Here is a 22,407-nt window from a genome sequence, read left to right on the forward strand (position 1 = left end):
TGAAGCCACGCCCACGCCCTTCACCGAGGCCACGCCCCTGGTGACTCTGCACCCTCCAACCTCCGGGAGCTCTCCTTCCCCGGAAGGCCGAGCTGAAAACCCGGAAAAAGGATCGGGGAAACTGCAATAGGCACATTGCGCTTGCGCGAGGGGGGGCAGGAAGTCAAGGCGGAGGCGGAGGTGATTCTACTTCCGTTTCTAGTTTTGCTCCAGTGTTTGGGTTTTCTTCGCGGCCGCCCAAGATGAACCGATTCTTCGGAAAAGCGAAACCCAAGGCTCCGCCGCCCAGCCTGACTGACTGCATTGGCACGGTGGGCACTCGACCACGCATAACTAGGCTGAGGGACTCTGACATTCCCGACCCCGCCCACCCTGGGCTCCCGGCTCCTACTCCTCCATTGCGTTCCTGGTTCCGGACACCTCGGCCCTCACCACCACACCTTCATTGCTGTTACCCAGGGTCATTCCTGACGCCACAAACCAGGGATTCCTAAGCTATCAGTGTCTCCCCCTACTTGCACCCAACTCCTTCTGAGGCCCACTGCCGTGTTTACTTGCTCTTTCCTTCTCCTCCTACCCCAACCAGCCATTAGGCCCACATCCTTCCCACTTCAGTCCTAACCTTTACCCCTCATTTATTCTCATCCCTCTCCCACATCAGGACCCTCAACGTGATATCCTGGGTCCACATATCTTTACCCCGATCCTGGATTTTAATAACAGCAAATTCAGAACTCTGGCCTCTCACATTAAGCCACCTCCCTTTATCTAAGCAAATAGCATTAGCGCTACAGCCCTGGCCTGTTTCACACACCTTCTGGTTGAGCTCCCAGCCGGACTAGTCTCCAATTGTAGGGGAATGTCAACTCAACCCAGTGATTTTCAGGGGTCCTGGAATATGTGAATCTGAGGGGTGGAGTATAGTTTATAAACCCCCCCCCCCCCCAGTGTTTCTGACTGGAAATGTCCGCCTGGTCAGGAACCACTGTTTCCCACCCTTCTTCCCTCTCCTGCCTCTTCTCATGTAAGTATATTGTGATAATTACCACTGTTTCTTTAAGGTGGACAGCAGGGCAGAATCTATTGACAAGAAGATTTCTCGACTGGATGCTGAGCTAGTGAAGTATAAGGATCAGATCAAGAAGATGAGAGAGGGTCCTGCCAAGGTAAGGGAGGTGGCAGCGGCAAAAGGCGCTGTGACAGATTAATTTGAGCACCTGTGGAAATAGGGCCCAGCAGTAAGGGCTGGTGAGAGATAGAGAAGAGATGCTCACAATCTGGTAAAGAGAAAATATGTGATAGTGTATCCTTCAGGGAGGGGAGTTTGCAGCCTGATAGGAGAGGAAGGCTGGGGTTTAGCCTGGTGGAGAGAAAGTGCTGACCACATGTCCAGAATCATGTACATGGGAATTAACATATTCTGAGAAGGTGGCAATCTGGAGAGTAGAGCTGGGACATGCTCAGAACTATGAGCCATGCTGGTCAAGTTAGGTGTGTATAATAGACTGGTTAAGGAATGGTATGCTGGGAAAAAGTACTGAACTAGGCATCTGGAGACCAGTGTTCTATTAGTAACACCATCACTATCTACTAGCTGTGACCGTTATAAAGTCACTTAATATCTTGTTTTCCTCTTCTATTGTTAGAAACATAGATTACTATATTTAAGTGTTTGGACTGTGGATATAGAACTACCTACTTTTTTCCCGTTTCTGTAACTTATTAACTATTTGAGCTAGGACAAGTTATTTAGTGTTACTGAACCTCAGTTTCTCTGTCTATAAAATGGGGATAATATACTTTATAGTGTGAGCATTTTGTGTACTCACGAAGTAATTGGTGTGACCTACATAGCACTGTTTCTCCTACATAGAAACATTATTTGTGAGATAATATCTGCTTTTCCTTCTTCATTGGAGGAACAAAAAGATTTATGAAACAGTATAGAAAGGAAAGTGACAAGAGGCTTTTCTCAGCCATCTTAGTTGGATGGCATGGAATGAAGAGTGACCAGAGGCAGGAAAGCTCATCTGGACTTGAGATGAAAGCCTAAGCCCTGGTGGCAGTCATGAAAATGACAGGAAAGTAATCAGTTGGAAAGTAAGTTCTGAAAATCAGTAACAAGATGACTGCATGTAGAGACAACAGAGAGGAAAGGTAAGGTTGATTTAAAGATTCTTAATCTAGAGAAGTGAGGGATTGGTGGGACCATTGTTAGTTATTTCCAAGGTGAGAACAGGTTGAGGAGTTTGGGCATGTTGAGTTTGAATGGATAGCAGGATGTCCAAGTCGGGAATCTCCATAAGGCAACTGGGTATACAAAATAGGCACTATTGGGGATGGCCATGGAGATAATATGAAGTAGGAAAAGGGAATATAATTCTGTACCCTGAGATGTGGGATGCAAAGACAGATGAGTTGAGACTTAAAGACTGCTTGGGAAGTGAGGAAGAGTCCAGGAGCCACCATGTCTGCAACTTTGAAGAAGAGAGTAAGTAGATATGTAAGTCTGAGGATATGGGAGATTTCTTTTACTGTATGTGTGTTTTCTTCTTCTTTTCATTAATATCTGTTTCTCTCCCCAGAATATGGTCAAACAGAAAGCCTTGAGGGTTTTAAAGCAAAAGCGGATGTAAGTTATAAGTGTAACCTCCTTTCCTCCAGCACTGTCCATCTAGACAGAATTTTTTGCTATGGTAGATGTTCTATATATGCGCTGTTCAGTACAGTAGCTCTTAGCCACATGTGGCTATTGAGCGCTTGAAATGTGGCTAGTGTGACCAAGGAATTGAAGTTTTAATTTTATTTAATTTTAACAATTTAGGTAGCTATATGTGGCTAAATGGCTTCTGTATTGGACTACCCAGATCTATAGGGTTCTCCCATTATGTATTTAATTAGAGTATGCCTTTTTATTTATTTATTTTTTGTAAAATTGAAGATCCTGAATATTTGTTCCCTCCCACTAGAATAGATTTAAGGGTCCTGGATTTATTTTAGGTGACTATGTCTCCATGTCTGAGCAGAAGCCAGATAGCATCTTTGATGCTTACCCTTGTGGGCTGTCCAACTGATGAGACCTTCTGCAGGATTGTAGGGGTCAGATGTAATTAGCTAATAAGGAACTAGAAAGGTTGTTGATATCTCTGTTTTTATTTTTAAAATGCCTTTTTATCAGATACCACCTTTTAGATTAGACAAAATTGGAAAAAGAAATTATAATGCCTAACATGGTAGTGAGAGTGGTAAAAACTATTCCCTTCTTAGGTAGCCTGCAGTGTTTAAGTAATACATATTCATTATACATGCTTGAAAAATACAAAAACATGAACAGAAGAAAAGAACATTTACATAGATTCCTACTATCAGAATTAACCATTTTTAGAATGATGATTTCTTAGTTTCTTTTCTCTGCTCGTGCATGCATGGTATATGTGCATATGGCTTTTTAGAAGAAAAATTGTGTATATATAGGTTGTCCTTCTCCATCATGAGCAGTTCTCTCCTTTTAAACGTTTTTTAAGAATGATATACTTTTTAACAGGCTGGTGATATTCCACCACCATTTGCCCACACCATGAATTGACCAATTTTCTGCTGGTTGGATAGTTAGATGGTTTCCTGATGTTGTATAAAGACCATAGTGACATAAGTCTTTGAAGTAGTATTATACTTTGATATAAAACTTTATTTTTAAAAAAAAGAACATATTTTGAGCACCAGGCATTATATCAGGCCAGATGGATTACCTAATCATGGATATAAGATTAGTCAAATACAATACCTATCCTCAAGGAGTTCAGTCTACTAGAAAAACAGTTTAGTTATATGTATGAAGAGCTTAAAAATAGTCTCCCCCTTTGCCCCAAGAGTTCTCCTTCTGGGAATTTATCACAGGAAATCATTTGAAACATTGTAAAGAGACATTAAATAGTATATAGTAGCATAGAAAACAGCAAAGGCTGTAATATTAAGGGGAAAATTAGTCTTATAACTAAGATACAAAGACAGAAGACTGGAGGGGTACATCATGATGCTTGTGTTAGAGTGATTAAATGGTTTTTGCCAATTTTTCTGTGTATTTAATTTTTTGTAATTTTTTTAAAGTCTATTTATTTATTTTGAGAGAGAGACAGAGCGCACATGGGGAAAGGGCAGAGAGAAAGAAGGAGAGAGAATCCCAAGCAGGCCCTGTGCCGCCAGCACAGAGCCCAACACGAGGCTCAGTCCCATGATAATGAGATCATGACCTGAGCTTTGTGAGATCATGACCTGAGCTTTGTGAGATCATGACCTGAGCTGAAACCAAGAGTCGGACGCTAAACTGAGCCACCCAGATGCCCCTAAAGTTTTTTGTTTTTTTTTAAAGGAAATACTTATATAGTGTTAGAGATACTTTCTTCCAGAGGATTTCTGTCTGGCTCACATTTACCATTCTTAATTGATTCTGAAAAGGTATGAGCAGCAGCGGGACAATCTCGCCCAACAGTCATTTAACATGGAACAAGCCAATTACACCATCCAGTCATTGAAGGACACCAAGACCACGGTACTTCCATAGCACCTTTTCCCATGATTTTTTTTTTTAACTGTTGTGCTCTTTTCCCATAGTATTTAAAAGACCATTTCACTAGCATGGCTTTTTAAAACATGGTGTTCTCTCTTACCCTTTTTTAGGTTGATGCTATGAAACTGGGAGTAAAGGAAATGAAGAAAGCATACAAGCAAGTGAAAATTGACCAGATTGAGGTGAGATGTATGCTAGTTTCTGTAAGAATGTAGTATAGTAGATTTGGAAAGAATCCAAATGAATGTGAATGTAATGGGAAGAACACAGAAGACAGATTGAATCTTGGGCTTGCCATTTACTAATAGAGTAACTTTGGGGTAGGGTACCAAATGTGTCTGTTTCCTTGTTAACACCAGGATCCTAATGCCATATACAGTTATTATGAGGATGAAATAAATGAGCTGGTGTGTCTACATACATAATATCTAGAATATAATAGGCACTCAGTAAATAAGCCCCCAGTTTCCTGTTACTTCTGACTCACTTAATGATTTTGAGTCTGTTTCCACAATTGTAAAGTAGTGATGTTGCTGTCCATCCCCCAGGATGGTCACAAGTGTTAATGAGGCTATATAAGTCAGGTGCTTAACACACTTTCTGGAGTAGAGCTGGTTCCTTTTGCTAGTAACTCTCTTTAGATTTTTAATAATAATGTCATTAGGCTCTTAAAATTAACATGTCTTTTGAGATCGTGCTTTGGCTGGGAGGTGAGCCCTAAGCACTCCTCTCACTTCTTTCAGGGGAACAGCCCAGATGGCAAGTAGGGATAGCAGAGGGAGTGAGTGGTGACTGACCGGAGGAAAGAGGCTACCTTTCTGCAAGTACAGTGGTGGTCTTTACTTCTATCCCTGAGTAGAATGTCTCTTTGTATGAGAGCAGGGACATGATTTTTTCACTGTTATATCCCATACCTTGAACAATGCCTGGCTGTAGTTGGTGTTCAGAAAGTTTCTATGATTGCTGAGCAAATGAACAAGAGACTATTAAAGGAGCTAAAGCAGTTGCCCGATTCAAGCAATATTTGTTGGTTGAGTACTTACTGACTTCCTGACATCTTGCTACATCTGAAGAGGTATTCTCTGAGAGTGCTGATCTACAGTACAAGTAAGGACATTCCTCCTCTTTTTTCAAGCACCCCTCCTTACACTGCCTGTGGCTTTCTCTCTAATCCTCCACCAGTCTCTGCTTACAGAGTTAAGCTCAGTGAAATCTTCCCAGACATTTACTAAGAAAAGTGTTCCATGTATGTTTGTCTTATTTGTACAATGCTATTTGGTAATATAATGCAGTTGAATTTTATTTTCCGTTTACAGGGTTCCTTATGTTTTAATGAGAGCTCTTTACTATAAACAAAATAGAAACTGGAATTTTTCTGTTGTTGTTTTTGTTTTGTTTTCTGTTTTGTTTTGTCTCTCCATCTTTTACTTGTAGTTGCCTGTCTCGTTCCCTATCTAATTATCCTTTTCCTGTCTCCTAGTAGATTTGCCCACATGGCAGGTAGAGAACTCCTTTCTCTCCCTTTTGGTGTGTGCCTCTGTCTGTGTCTGTCTCTGGCTGGACTATATATTTTGAATTCCATTTGTTTTCCTAAAATACTTTATAAAACATTTTCACTGTTTGATAGCTCTCACTCATTCTTTAGTATTTTACCCATGTGTATGTATGTTCCTCTGTTTCTAGCCTTCCTATTTTTCAGTTTCTGCATGTCAAGTCTAGTGCTTATATTTGTATTATTTTTGTGTTTCTTATCCAATATTAAGCCTGTTAATTCTTTGTGTGCTAATTAGTGTGTGTGTGTCTTTCATAAAGTCTATTGCTAGGAATCCTATTCATAAATGACTTGAGGAGACTTGTGTTGATATGTGATAGCATGGCAGAGCTTGACCTAACTACTTACTCTGTGTTTTCACTCTTTTTAATTTCAGCCAGCGCTTCTCTGTACAGCAGAATGTTACATGTGTACAGCATAGTAGTTTGGCACTTGAAAATACAGCATAGTGCTTTCTTTTTTAAAAAAGTTTTTTTGGGGCACTTGGGTGGTTCAGCCAGTTGAACGTCCAACTATTAATTTTGGCTTAGGTCATGATCATGCTCTTTCTCTCTCTCTCTCTCTCTCTCTCTCTCTCTCAAATAAATAAATATTTAAAAAAATTTTTTTAAGTGTTTTTCATTTTACTGTCTCCCTCACCTTTTTTTTTTTTTTTTTAATGTTTATTTATTTTTGAGAGATAGAGACTGCATGAGCAGGGGAGGGGCAGAAAGAGAGACATAGAACATGAAGCAGGCTCCAGGCTCTGAGCTGTCAGCACAGAGCCTGACGCGGGGCTTGAACTCACAAACTGTGAGATCATGACCTGAGCCGAAGTCAGACGCTTAACCAATGGAGCCACCCAGGTGCCCTGTCACCTTTTTTTTCTTTTAATGTTTATGAGAGAGAGAGAGAGAGAGAGAGAGAGAGAGAGTGAGCAAGCACAAGCAGGGGAGGGGCAGAGAGAGAGGGAGACACCGAATCTGAAGCGGGCTCCAGTCTCTGAGCTCTGAGCTCAGAGCCCAACACAGGGCTCGAACCCATGAACCCCAAGATCATGAGCTGAGCTGAAGTCGGACACCTAACCTACTGAGGCACCCAGGTGCCCCTGTCTCCCTCACCTTTAAATGGAAAAACAAACCTCCAATTTGTGGGCCAAGAGGAGTTTTTCAAATGTTTTGCATTGCTTTAAAAATTCTGAAGGATAGGGGTGCCTGGGTGGCTCAGTTGGTTGTGTCCAACTTCAGCTCAGGTCATGATCTCGTGGTTTGTGGGTTCGAGCCCCGCATCAGGCTCTGTGCTGACGGCTCGGAGCCGGGACCCTGCTTTGGATTCTGTGTGTGTGTGTCTGTGTGTCTGTGTGTCTGTCTCTCTCTGCCCCTCCCCCACTCACTCTGTCTCTCTCAAAAATAAATAAACATTAAAACAAATTTAAAAAAATTCTGAAGGATAAATGGTGCTGGTTTGGACTTTCTGCATTATCAACAATACTCTCTTTCCTCTCTGTGGAATTTTCAGCATATAACGAGCATATTGTTGCTCTGCACATCCTTAACACAATGGAAGATATATAGTATTAAGTGCTTAGTGTTTTACATGTATTACTGTGATAAATCCTTTAATAATCCTATGAGGTATGCCTATTAATAATCTTATTTTATGGACAAGGACATTAAGGCTTAGAGGCTTTATTTCTCATTGAGTAAGGCAAGATTTGAGCTTCAGAGTCTGTGCTCCTAGCCATTATATTAGCTGCCCTTTATTATGCTGTAGCACTTCTCAGATTGCTTTTTACATTATTCCTGGCTTTGTAGTCTTCTAGCTAATCACAGGTAGATCATTCACAGATGACTTATGCTCTCAGTCAATTATTTTCACCAGCCTGGTCTCGGATATCAAGCCTATCCTGATTCCATTTCTGTTTCTCCATCCAGGGTTGGCTCAGTACAACTTTTTGTACCACCCAGTTGTTTCCACTGTTGTCTTTTTTCCCTACACAGTATAGTCCATCTTTGGCTGACTTAAGAAGATTAATTTGCTTGTCTCTATTACCTCCTTTTCTCCATAAACTAGAAAAATGTTGATAGTGTGGAGGCTGAATTTAGTGTTTTAGGTAAACTTTCTGTAATGACAGACTAATGGGCATCTGTTCTTGCAGTAGGACTTTGGACTTCCCTGAAGCACCTTAAATTCAAATGCAAGATCACCAATTTAATTCTTTTCTTTTTTTTAATTTTTTACATTTATTTATTTTTGAGAGAGTGAGACAAAGTGAGAGTGGGGGAGGGGCAGAGAGAGAGGGAGATACAGGGTCGGAAGCAGGCTCCAGGCTCTGAGCTGTCAGCACAGAGCCCGATGTGGGGCTCGAACCCACAGACTGTGAGATCATGACCTCAGCTGAAGTCAGACGCTCAACCGACCGAGCCACCCAGGCGCCCCTCTTTTCTTTTTTTTTAAGGTTTTTTTTTTTTCAGTTATCTTTACACCTAGCATGGGGCTCAAGCCCATGACCCCAAGATCAAGAGTCACATGCTCTTCAGACTGAACCAGCCAGGTGCCCCAATTTAATTCTTCCTTAATTTTGAGTTTACATTTTATCACCAAAAAGGAGGATTATGTGGCCATTGGCATTCACGGTTATTGTTATGGGACTCTTCAGTTTTGTGATTTTTAAATAATTCATTAAGCTCTTTTATACTTTTAATTGGAAGGGGCATTCAGGAGTTATTCAGACCTGTACTTTACAGGAGCACCTGGTCAGTTGTTGACTAAAAGCAGTCAGTAGGCAAGGACTGAGTTAAGGGTAGGGAACTAACAATTGTTGAAAACTGGTATGTGCTCACCATTTTGCATACGTTATCTTTTTAAAAATCGCTTGCTGGGGCGCCTGGGTGGCTCAGTCGGTTGGGCGGCCGACTTCGACTCAGGTCATGATCTCGCGGTCAGTGAGTTCAAGCCCCGCGTCGGGCTCTGGGCTGACAGCTCAGAGCCTGGAGCCTGTTTCAGATTCTGTGTCTCCCTCTCTCTGACCCTCCCCTGTTCATGCTCTGTCTCTCTCTGTCTCAAAAATAAATGTTAAAAAATTAAAAAAAAAATAAATAAATAAATAAAAATCACTTGCTTCTGAGATTCAGAGGAGAGAGTGGAGTGAGGGTTAGTTAGAGGAAAATAGTAAAAAATTAATGAAAACTGTCATATACATTTCTACAAGGATTTACAAGACCAGCTAGAAGATATGATGGAAGATGCCAGTGAAATCCAAGAAGCACTGAGCCGTAGTTATGGCACCCCAGAATTAGACGAAGATGACCTGGAAGCAGGTATGTTATGGGAAAAGCAGTTGGGAAAAAAAAGTTTTAGAGTCTGAAAGGAGCAACTTCCTGGGACCTTTTCCCAAATGCTAGAGAAAATTCCAGTGAAGGTTCTGTGAGAGTTAGTTTATGGTACGGCCTCTGGGCAAAGAGCTTATGAAGCTGGCATGTCAGATGTGCATGATCCACTAACAACTCTTGGACAGATAAGCTCTGGAGGAAAATATGGGCAAAAGTGTCTGCTGACCTGGTGCTTGGTATCTAAGCACTGTGTTTCCCTGCCATTTTCCTTTTGATTTTGCTCTCCCTATTTTTGGAGTCCTCTCCCTCAGAACAACAAAGCAGATCAAGAAACAGTCACTGGCAAGTACTTCGTGTGCATCTACCATAGGCCAGGTACTATGTTAGGTGCTAGGAATTCAACATTGAAGAAGGCAAATATGGTCCCTGCATTTATGAAGCTTCCATCACCAGGGGTAAGAAACTTACTTCAAGTGATTAATTACAAGAGCACAAACTGTTGGGAAGGAGAAGTGTGGGGTACCATGGAGCACATAGCTGGGGAATCTATCCTAGTTGGGAGTGGGCACAGGCATGGGTCCTGAAGAATGAGCAGGGGATAATAGGAAAAAAATGGGAGGGGTTGTTGCCTGGCCTCAGGGAGAGGAGCCTTTGCCCAAAGAAATGAAAACACTAATTTGAAAAAAATACGTGCACCTTTTATTTCTTGCAGCACTACTTTTAATAGCCAAGATATGGAAGCAGTCCCAAGTGTCCATCCATAGATGAATGGATAAAGATGTAGATACACACACACACACACACACAATGGAATATTACCATCAAAAAGAGTGAAATCTTAGCATTTGCAACAATATGGATGGAACTAGAGGGTATTATGCTAAGTGAAATAAGTCAGAGAAAGACAAATACCATATGATTTCACTTATATGTGGAATTTAAGAAACAAAACCAAGGGGCGCCTGGGAGGCTCAGTCGGTTAAGCGGCCGACTTCGGCTCAGGTCATGATCTTGGAGTCCGTGAGTTCGAGCCCCGCGTCACGCTCTGTGCTGACAGCTCAGAGCCTGGAGCCTATTTCAGATTCTGTGTCTCCGTCTCTCTCTGACCTTCCCCCGTTCATGCTCTGTCTCTCTCTGTCTCAAAAATAAATAAACATTAAAAAAAAAATTAAAAAAAAAAAAAAAAAGAAACAAAACCAAGAAAAAAGAGGTAAAGAAACAGACTATTAACTATAGAGAACAAACTGCTAGAGGGGAGGTAGGTGGGGGACAGGCAAAATTGGTGATGGGAGTAAGAGTACATTTATCATGATGAGCCTGAGTAATGTACAGAATTATTGAATTACTATATTGTACACCTGAAGTGAATATAACACTGTGTGTTAATTATACTGGAATTTAAAAGATAAATAAAATTTTAAAGAAAAGATGATAGCGACTAAGGTGATAGTAGCAGAAACAGAAAAGTGGATGTGGAAGGAGGGGAGGTCAAGAATGTTTGTCGGGGGCACCTGGGCAGCGCAGTCAGTTAAGTGTCTGACTCTTGATCTCGGCTCAGGTCATGATCTTGCGGTTTGTGAGATCCAGCCCCGCATCAGGCCTTGAACTGATGGTGTGGAACCTGCTTGAGATTCTGTCTCTCCGTCTCTCTGCCCCTCCCCCACTTCTCTCTCTCTCAAAATAAATAAATAAAACATTAAAAAAAAATGTCAGTGTCTAGCATGAGTAACTAGGTAGATGGCAGAACCACCTCACACAGGATTTTCTGTCACATGATTCCCATCTCAGTTCTTCTCCTCTTCTTCTCCTCCTCTCTCTCCCCCCTCCCTTCCTCTCACCTCCTCCCTTCTTTCTCCCATTCTGTTTTTGCCTAGAACCTTTTTTTTTTCACATTCATTTCTTTATTTTATTTCCCATCCTGAGTTTCCTGCTATGTCTCTATCTGCTATTGTCATTCTTCCTGGTCACTTCCAACTCACTTTACCATAGACATATTTTTAAAGCTTGATTTCATGTGATGGTCACTCAGTATGCAACAGTTTCATGCCTTTCACTGCCTTCTCTCAAGCTCATCAATAACTGAGAGAGAATTTTTTGCATTTGTTATTGTCCAGATTTTCTAATTTGAATTGGCCAACTGATAGCTATATATAGACTCTTCTCATGAAGACTAGGGCTTTGTAAACCTGTGGGGAATGGTTGTTTTGTTTTACTTTGATTTGTGTTTTTCATAGATTCTACCACATCAGTTCCCTTGAAAATTTCTTAAGATGGTCATCTTTTATTTTGAAAATAGAGATTAATAATCCTTTCCCCCCAGGCACCTGGGTGGCTCAGTCCATTGAGTCCAACTTTGGCTCCAGTCATGATCTCACAGTTCTTGAATTTGAGCCCCTCATTGGGCTCACTACTGTCAGCTCACAGCCTGCTTCAAATCCTCTGTCCCTTTCTCTCTGCCCCTCCCCTGCTTGTATTCTGTCAAAAATAAATAAAATATTTTTTAAAAATTAAAAATCCTTTTCCCTTTGTTTTGTTTCATGTCTCATAATAATTTGGCTAACTTTCTTAACATTAGCTGCCAGTTTTCTTGCATAACTGTTTTTGAAATGTCAACTGTTTCAATCTCAGAGTTGGATGCACTGGGTGACGAGCTTCTGGCTGATGAAGACAGTTCTTACTTGGATGAAGCGGCATCTGCACCTGCAATTCCAGAAGGCGTTCCCACTGACACAAAGAATAAGGTGAAAGCTTTTTCTCTTTATGTTTGCTATGCAAAATGGTTAAGGTTTTTTGCTTGATCCCAATTTGGGAATCTACAAGGTAGTCTTAAGTTTGAACGGGGAAAGACCGTGCTAGTCATTGTTTTGGGACCCCTTGAAAGTCTAGTTTTCTTGCATTGGACTGTGGACAGGCTGTGTACGTAGTGTCACTGAGGCCCAGGAATTACCCTTGTGAGCTTGCACTGGGTGCCATTTCTAGGTTTCAGACAGTATTTCCTGGAAAAGCATTACCAACACATTCATGAACCATGCTGGGCAGCAGTGTGAAAGAAAGTTCTATCTTCCATACACACTGCTTAATTGTAGGGTGGACTTTTTTTTTTCTTTTTGAGCAGCAGGCAAAAGTTTATTAGAGTCTAAAATCAGAAAGGAAGAATAGTATGAAAGCTCTCTTTACAGAGAGAGTATATTCAAAAGGGAATGCTCCAGGTGGATTTTTTTAAATAGGGATTAATAATTTAAGTATAAAACTTAATGTTGAAAGTTTCTCATTAACAAGGTAAAGAATCAGGACACCTGGGTTTAAGTCTCAGTCCTGCCACTAACTCCCTATGAGACCTTGACAAATCACTTAATTGTTGTGAACTTTTCTGATCCTTACATCTGTAAAATGCAGATAATTACAATTATCTTACATAATTGTTGTGTAGAACAAGTTAGATCTTGTATGTAAAAGGACTTCGCACTGAAAGCCCCGTCCAAAGCTATACAGTTGTCATTATTATAAACAGATAAAATTTTGTTGCTTATGAAATCCTGTTCACTCCATCTTAGTTCCTGGTGTAATGTGTCATTTTTTTCTCTTGCCATTTTTTCTGTTTGCCTTATCTCCTTGGTGTTTGCTTTATCTCCCAATGTGCACGTTCAGTGTGCACAGTCCTTGAGTGAGAGCCAGTTTCAGCTCTGCCTTTGTTTACTGTATGACTTGGAGCAAATTAGAAATTCTTATTTTCTCTCAGAACCTTATCAGTTTTTCCTGCATGTGAAATGTGGGGAGCAAAAGGTGGGAAGTAGATCATTTCCAAGGTCCCTTATAGCTAATTTCTATGAATGTGCATCTTCCCCCTACCATACCCTCCCTTCTTCCTTGAGTCTAGAGTAATCTTACTTTTCTCTACTGCTCATTCCACCCCACCCCTGTCTCTGGTCATTTCAGGGTTCCAGGGTTATAGGTTGCTTTTTCTCAGCTTACCTAAAATTATTTTTTTTTAATTTTTTTAAGTTTATTCATTTCGAGAGGGACAGTGTGAGCAGGAGGGGGCAGAGAGAGAGAGGGAGAGAGAGAGAATCCCAAGCAGACTCTGCACTGTCAGTGCAGAGCCCAAAACAGGGCTCAAACTCATGAAATACGAAATCATGACCTGAGCCAAAACCAAGAGTCAGCCGTTTAACCGACTGAGCCATCCAGGCACCCCTGAAATAATTTTTTTTAATCTTTTATTTATTTTTGAGTGAGAGTACATGTGTAAGCAAGGAGGGGCGGGGGGTACAGAGGATCCAAAGCAGGCTCTGCACTGACAGCAGTGAGCCTGACAGCCAGTGAGCAGGGCTTACTCATGAACCATGAGATCATGACCTGAGTTGAAGTCACTCAACCGATTGAGCCACCCAGTTGCCCCCACCTGAAATGATTTTTATTAACTCTACCACCACAGCTTACCTTTTCAGTACCCTAAAGCATCTATGTTATTTCTACTTTTAGAAGGTCACAGATTCCTGTGTTAAATGTGCCGTTGAGATATGGTTTCTTAATGGATAGTAGTATTGCTGTCTCTAAGTTTGTAGAAAAGTATGATATGGAAATAACTGCCTGTCCTGGGGCACTGCTCCTTTAAGGATTGGGAAGCTACAAAAGATAATGGTTCACTTTAGAAATCAGAGTGAGAGGCGCCTGGGTGGCTCAGTGGGTTGAATGGCCGGCTTCAGCTCAGGTCATGATCTCGCAGTCTGTGAGTTCGAGCCCCGCATCGGGCTCTGTGCTGACCGCTCAGAGCCTGGAGCCTGTTTCAGATTCTGTGTCTCCCTCTCTCTGCCCCTTCCCCATTCATGCTCTGTCTCTCTCTGTCTCAAAAATAAATAAACGTTAAAAAAAAAAAAATTAAAAAAAAAAAAAGACATCAGAGTGAAAATGGGAATCTGGAGGCAAGGACTGACTCCTCATCCTTTCCACCCAGACCCTTCCTAGTTTACTCGTAAGTGTCTCTTGCTCTTTCACTCTTCCTTTATGCTGCAAAGAACCACCCTGAGCTTTTCCAGTCTTTTCTTATCTTATCACTACACCCTTTATCTTTCATGAAAATGCTTTCTAATCTTCTCAGTGGGATTTTGGTGTTCACTGATTAAGCACTGGGAAATGAATTTTGACTACTGAATACTTGTGATCATTTGTTTTATCAACTGAAAAACAGTGGCACTACACATTGCTTTCTTTTCACAGGATGGAGTCCTGGTGGATGAATTTGGATTACCACAGATCCCTGCTTCATAGACTTGCATCATTCAAATACATCGTGTAAAATAAACACATATTGTGGGACTAGGAAATATTTATCTTTCCGAATTTACCATAACAGATTTATGTTTCTTTCCTTTCTTTGAAGGAAAGGTTAATTATAGTGCTCTTTTATTTTTTTTCCGTTAAGAGACTCATTGTTTGGGGGATGCTTTCTTCATACTAAATTTTTATGTCTTTTTTCTTAAGACTAATGTACTTAAAAGTATCAGTGGCTATGTATGACTTGTTTTCATTTATTAATAATAATTTGAAATAAAACCAAGGAAGTGGAATCTTTACATTCTAAGATAGTGTTAACTCCACAATCTCAAATTGATAAATTGATAAGACAAAGATGAGATTATTGGGACTGCTTATACTATGATTCAAAACCATTTTCTATTGTGGTATTATAGGTTGGTTAAAGTGGTAGCCTTTTTGATGGGTTTTATTGTGTCTTGTGAGTAATTCATTACTATGTCTGATATTGGAATGGAATTATCACTACTATATCATGAGTGGATATTTTGATTCTGTGGTTCCCTCAGTATTACAGCCTGACTTGTAATCAATAATGAATATTTCTTGATATTTAATGTGTACAGGACATTTATTTATACTCAATAAATATTTTTCAAAAGGATACAATTTTAATATCACTACAGCCTAAAACCTCTAGTACAGGAATAATATAATTTTAATGTTGATTCAGTCTAGAAATCAAACTTAACTGCTAGCATCAGAGGAAAGAATAAAGAACAATCCAGGCCTGGGCCCTCATCTACTGTCTAATAACTACTATGTAGCCTAGTCACTTCACTAACCTTCCTTATTAGTAAAATCATGCTCACTTCACAAGGCTTTTGTGATGAATCATTGAGGTAATGGTCGTGAGTACAGTTGACACTTACACAATACAGGTTTGAACACGATCTACTTCTACATGGACTTTTTTCAGTACAGTATTGTAAATGTATTTTCTCCTTATGATTTTCTTATAATATTTTCTTTTTCCTCACTTTATTGTTTCTAATACATGTACAAAATATGAGTTAATTGTTTATGTTATTGGTAAGACTTTTGGTCAATAGTAGGCTATTAGTAGTTAAGTTTGGGGGGAGTTAAAAGTTAGATGCAGATTTTCAACTGTGCCCTATTCCCCATGTTGTTCAAGGGTTAACTATACTTTGCAGCCTGCTATTCTCTTATGAAGGATTATTAACAACAAAAACAGAGGCTTCATTCTTTTCTTGGAAGGTGCCAGGAGTCCAAACTCCTGCCTAATTGCAGGGTCTTTAATGATTCATTCGTGCAGACTAATCTCACCCTCTCAAGAAGCCTTTGTACTATTCATCATTACCTTCTTGAAATCTTCCTTGGCCTCTCTATAATTTCTCATTCAGCTCTTTAAATATTTCTTTCATTATAGTTTCAATCTTGGACTTCCTCTCACCCTTTATATTCTCTTTGAAACATGTCACACCCAACATTTTATGTATTACCTATTGCTAAAGACTCAAAATAATTGTCACTAGTCTAGACCTCTTCATTCTTATTTTCAGTACTGGGCATTCCCAATGAAATGTCCCACCATTACCTAAAATCTGATACCTAAATTGAGCTTATTTTCTTGGGATTCACTCTCAGCAAATATTCCTGCTTTCTTTCTTGCCAATGTTATCAGTGCCCTATATATAGCCAATTGTAATGGTTGATAGTCTTCCAACTAGACCTTTTTAGTGCATCAGATACCTGTGATCAATCATTCTAACAATCTCTACTCCCTTGGTTTTTGTGACAATGCTCTCTGGTTTTCCTGTTCTTCTGACTATTCTAAGACTCCTTTCTGAAATCCTCATCACTCTGAAACACTAACTGTAATGTTAGTGTTCTTAGGATTCTAACTTCTAGCTATCATACTTCTTTCTTTGATCACTTATATTTACTGAACTCAACTATTCTCATGACTTTACTGACCACTAAATCTATACTTCTATCCCAGATCTTGCCCCTGAGTTTCAGAATCCTATTCATATCCAGCTTTTTGCCTAAGAATTATTTGGATGTTCCAGAAGCCCACAAACACTTCGCATTCAAGTGGCCAAGGTAGCCATTACCTTTCCCTTAGACCTGAATCTCCTCCTCCTGTTTTCCCTGTCTCAGGTCATGGAATCATCCTCCATCCAAAACAGAAAGCTCTTGAGTTGTCCTTAATGCCTACATTTTGCCTCACTCTGCACAGTTAATCATCAAACCCTGCTTTTAACTCTACATGTTTCTCAAATCCAACCCCTTCCCTCCTTTCCTCTTTCAATTTTCCTTAACCTAGACATCCATCCCATAGTCTTTTGGAATTAATGACTTGTTATCTCTTCGTGCAGTTTCGCTTCCTTGAGTCCATTCATCACAGCTATACTTCTCTTTCTAAACTACAAATCTGGGGGCACCTGGGTGGCTCAGTCGGTTGAGCACTGACTTCGGCTCAGGTCGTGATCCCACCGTTCCCCAGTTCGAGCCCCATGTCAGGCTCTGTGCTGACAGCTCAGAGCCTGGAGCCTGATTCAGATTCTATGTCTCCCTCTCTCTCTCTGCACTGCCCCCCACCCCCTCTGTCTCTCTCTCTCTCAAAAATAAATCAACATTAAAATACAAATCTGACCTAGTCACTACTTAATGTCTTTCATGGTTCCCTGACACCTCCAGCAAGGCATACAAAGCTGCCTGTGACTTGGTCCTTGCCTCTCTATAATGGTTTATTGCTTAGTCCTTTCAGAACATTCTTTTTTTTTTTTTTTTTTTTTTACAGAACTGCCTCCCCAATTATAACTGTGTGATTATTGCAAAAATACCAATTAGAGACCAGGCTGTGCCTGTTGAAGTTCTTCCCTTGAATTTACTAAATGCAAACTAGGGGAAATGCTTTCTTCCCCCACCCCCTAAATTCTTTGTCAGTATGAGAAGCTTGAGATACTGAGGCTGGAGGGGAGCCAAGATGAGAGGCTGAATGAAAGAATCCTAATGGCACTGAGCCAAACCTCTGATCCTTGAGATTCCCAGAGTGCTCCAAGTCTCGGCAACTCTTCCTTTAATTCTGTGAACTGAGAATTCTGCCAGTAAACCCCTTTATCTGCTTAAACTAGTTGGAGTTGGGTTCCTGTCACTTGCCAATAAGAATCCCAGAAATTTCTCTGCAGCCTCTCTCTTTGCTCTGTCCCGCTTTTCAATGTTAAATGCTGTAATAATTGCTTCCACTCCCCACACATGCACCACAAAGTCGATTTTCTGCTTCTGACCAGTTTTCCTTTTCCTGAAGACTCCTTAACACTTTTATCATTCTGCTAATTCTTGCTGTACTGGGAAAAGAACTAAAGCCAGGACTTGGTCTATGTCAATCTTAGTGAATTTAAGGAAAATGGAGAAGATGAGTCCTGTGGCAAAGTCCCAGGCACAACATAGCCTCTGATAATCACTCCACCAGTAGCTGCCACCAGTCAGTATCTCTGTTCAGTATCTCACCTGTTAACCATTAGAAGCTGAATTGAGTACTGGTGGTATCCTTAGGTTGTAATCTATCAGCCCTGGAAGTTTAGCAAGGTCAAAGGAGATTGGAATGATCCAATGATATCATCTCCAAAGGAGATTGGAAAGATCCAGAGTTGAAAGAGGAAAGGAGGGGCGCCTGGGTGGTGCAGTCGGTTGGGCGTCCGACTTCAGCCAGGTCATGATCTCGCGGTCCGTGAGTTCGAGCCCCGCGTCAGGCTCTGGGCTGATGGCTCGGAGCCTGGAGCCTGTTTCGGATTCTGTGTTTCCCTCTCTCTCTGCCCCTCCCCCGTTCATGCTCTGTCTCTCTCTGTCCCAAAAATAAATAAAAAACGTTGAAAAAAAATTAAAGAAAGAGAAAAGGAGAGGAGGGGTTGGACTTGAGAAACATGTAGAGTTAAAAGCAGGTCAGACTTGTATTTTAATGTTTATTTTTCAGAGACAGAGACAGAGCACAAGTGGGGAGGGGCACAGAGAGAGGGAGACACAGAATTTGAAAGAACGTAAAAGTTTGGCACTTCAACCTGTATTATCCATATACTATAGCTTTCCTTTTATATTTTCCTACCCCCCCCCCCCATAGATTCTAATATAATGAATCTGAATATGGTGTGGGCACTTGGATTTTTAAAAGCTCCCCAGGTAGTTCTTATATGTAGCCAGAGCTAACAACCACTGCCCTAGAATGCCTAATCAGTCTCGGTCTGTTTTCATGGACAGTCTGGGCTGTTGCCATCAATTTCTGCAACGGGAAGATAGGCATTGATTGCCCTAAGGCAGAGTTTTCATCCAGAGAAAAAGTTGGGAAGTGGTCCCTCCTCGTCTATTTTGGGGGAGAGTTTGTGAAGGATTGGTGTCAATTCTTTGAATGTATGGTAGAATTCACCAGTGAAGCCATCTGGGCCTGGGTTTTGTTGGAAGCTTTCTTATTACTAGTTAAATCTCTTTACTTGCTATATAGGTTTATTCAGATTTTCTGTTTTTCTTGAGTCCATTTTGGTAGTTTGTATATTTCTAGGAATTTTCCCATGTCATCTTAGTAATCTAATTTCTTAGTACAAAGCTTTTCATAGTATTCCCTTATAATTCTTTTTCTTTCTTTTTTTTGGGGGGGGGATGGAGCAGAGGGAGAGAATTTTTTCTTTAATGTTTATTATTATTATTATTATTATTATTATTATTATTATTATTATTTTGAGAGAGAGAGCACACGGGGAGGGGCAGAGAGAGAGAGGAGACCAGAGGACCTGAAGCAGGCTCTGCACTGGCAGCAGAGACTCTGATGTGGGGCTCGAACCCACGAACTGTGAGATCATTACCTGAGTCGAAGTCAGACGCTCAATCAACTGAGCCACCCAGGCACCCCACTTTTTACTTCTTTAAAGTTCATAGTAATGTCCCCCTCTTCAATTCCTAATTATAATAATTTTTTTCTTTCTTTTTTCTTGTCAATCTAAGCTAAAAGACAATTTTTTCTTTTTGTTTGATGAATCACTTTGTTTTCTTGGATTTTTTAAATTTTCTTATTTTTATTTTATTTCTGCTCTAACCTTTATTGTTTCCTTCTACTTGTTTTGGTTTAGTTTGCTTTTCTTTTTCTAGTTTCTTAAGGTAGAAGACTAAGCTAAAGCTACTGATTTGAGGTCTGTCTCTTTTTATTAATAAACTTTATTTTTTGGAGCAGGTTTAGATTCACAGCAGAATTAAGAAGGTACAGAGAATTCCCACATATACCGTGTCCTCACACATGCACAGCCTCCCCCATTATTGACATTCCACACCACAGTGGTACATTTGTTGTAATACATGAACCTACATTGATACATTAGTATCACCCAAATGACCACTGTATCATAGAGAACAGTTGCACTGCCCTAAAAAGCCTCTGTTCTCTGCCTATTTTTCTTTCCCGTCCCCTAAGCCCTAGCAATTGTCTCCACAGTTTTGCATTTTCCAGAATGTCGTATAGTTGGAATCATACAGAATATAGCCTTTCAGATTGGTTTCTTTCACTTAGTGATATGCATTTGTTTCCTCCATGTATTTATTATTCATGGCTTGACAGCTCATTTCTTTTCAGTACCGAATAATATTCCAGTGTCTGGACTTTGTTTTTTAATGTTTATTTATTTTGAGAAAGAGTGAGAGCAGGAAAGGGGCAGAGAATCCCAAGAATCCCAAGAGGATCCCAGAATCCCCTCTGTCAGCACAGAGCCTTACATGGGGCTTGAACCCACAAACCGTGAGATCACGACCTGAGCTGAAACCAAGAGTCAGACACTTAACCAACTGAGCCACCCAGGTGCCCCTGGACTTTTTAAATGCAAGTAGTTATAGCTATAAATTTCCATCTGAATACCACTTTTATTGCTTGTCATACATTTTGGTATGTTGTATGAAATAGTGTTTGTATAGGGAGGGCAAGATAATTGTTTACTTACTTCATTTACAAGTTTTGAAAATAATGAACATTTTCCCTAGTATGCCAGTTATGAATTATTGCTATTCAGTTCCAAATTTATCCTTTTTGCTTGCTCCGTGAAATGATGTGGACCCTTTTAAATGTTTATCCAAGGGGTGCCCAGGTGGCTCAGTCAGTTGAGCATCCAACTTTGGCTCAAGTCATGATCTCGTGGTTCGTGAGTTCAAGACCTGCATAGGGCTCATTGCTCTCAACGCAGAACCTGCTTCAGATCCTCTGTCCCCCTCTCTCTGCCTCCACCCCCCCGGCTTGTGCTTTCTAAAAAATAAACAAACATTTAAAAAAATATATCCTTTATCAGCTGGCAGATACTAAAATTTGTCAGTAGAGGGCACCAGAGAGATATCACAGGAGGAAAAGGTTTTGTTTCCTGTTTCTACAGCTTGAGTTAGGCAGGCTTCTGTGCTATAGGCAGCTTCTCCAGTGTTTGGCTCCTGCAACGTACAGAGCTTCTTCAGCCCCTGGCCTTTTCAGTTTATGGTGGCCAACAGCCAGAAACTGCTCTTGGCACCACCTCAGGTGGTTTATAGTAGAGTGCCTTTTCTGAGACATCTCCCCATGATTTACTTTCCCTAGCATCCTACATGGTAGATTTCTAGCAGCTTCTGCCATTGTAGCACCACACTGCTTCCTTGCCATCTAGTGAGCCACAGACACATCCTCTCTGAGAAGGTCCGCACCTCAGCTCTGAGGCAATCTTCAGTGGGTAGTCTATCTCAAGCATAGAGGTAGTAGCTGTTCCTTATATTGCTAATCCTTTATTATTTTAGAGTTGTTTTTTTTACTTCTTTACTAGTCAATTCCTTATTTCTCCAATCCTCTGTTATAGTTGATAAGTCTTTAAATAAATAAAACCTTCTCTGTTCAAATGACTGTGTGGTTCCTCTCTGAACTGGACCCAGACTGAAACATCAGGTAATTAAAAAAAAATTTTTTTTTGCATTTATTCATTTTTGAGAGACAGAGACAGAGCACAAGCAGGGGAGGGGCAGTGAGAGAGGGAGACACAGAATCTGAAGCAGGCTCCAGGCTCAGAGCTGTCAGCAGAGCCTGATGCAGGGCTCAAACTCACAAACCGCACGATCACAACCTGAGTCAAAGTCAGACGTTTAACCTACTGAGCCACCAACATCAGGCAATTTCTAAAGGTGACAATATAGTTTGTTTGTTTGATGAGCCGATGTGTCAAAATTAAGGATTTATGTTCAGTAAAGTACAAAATTAATAGACAATGGAAGAGAAAACAACTGAAATGTCTAAAAATGATAAGGAATTGATATCTGCAATATATAAGAAACCATCAGCAAGAAAAATAAAGCAACCCCAATAGTAAAATGGGCAATGGGGGCACCTGGGTGGGTCAGTCAGTTAAGCATCCAACTTCAGCTCAGGTCATGATCTCAGGGTTCATGAGTTCAAGCCCTGAATCAGGCTAGCTGCTGCCAGCGTGGAGCCTGCTTCGGTTCTTCTGTCTCCCTCTCTCTGCTCCTCCCCTACTTGCACTCACTCTCTCTCAAAAATCAAAAAAAGAAAGAAAGAAAAGAAAAATGGCCAACAGATATAAATTTAAAAAGAAGAAACTAAAAAGATCATTAAGAAATGTTCAGATTCATTAGTAATCAAGTGCAAATTAAAACTACAATAAGATATCACATCACACCTGTCAGTATGGAAAAAGTTT

The 22,407-nt window shown here is 40.6% G+C and overlaps 1 protein-coding gene across 1 annotated transcript; it reads left to right on the forward strand.

The window, feature by feature from the left end:
• Positions 1–159: 159 nt before the first annotated feature.
• CHMP5 (charged multivesicular body protein 5) lies at positions 160–15,295 on the forward strand. Its single transcript, XM_019424163.2, has 8 exons — positions 160–311; positions 1,062–1,166; positions 2,586–2,632; positions 4,456–4,549; positions 4,678–4,749; positions 9,310–9,418; positions 12,059–12,171; positions 14,648–15,295. Exons 1-8 carry the CDS (start codon positions 243–245, stop codon positions 14,696–14,698), a joined length of 660 nt encoding a protein of 219 aa, XP_019279708.1. The 5' UTR covers positions 160–242; the 3' UTR covers positions 14,699–15,295.
• The last annotated feature ends 7,112 nt before the right edge of the window (positions 15,296–22,407 follow it).

Source organism: Panthera pardus, unplaced genomic scaffold (genome assembly GCF_024362965.1).
Source record: "Panthera pardus isolate Hobbes unplaced genomic scaffold, ASM2436296v1 HiC_scaffold_20, whole genome shotgun sequence".
Taxonomy (NCBI): Eukaryota; Metazoa; Chordata; class Mammalia; order Carnivora; family Felidae; genus Panthera; species Panthera pardus.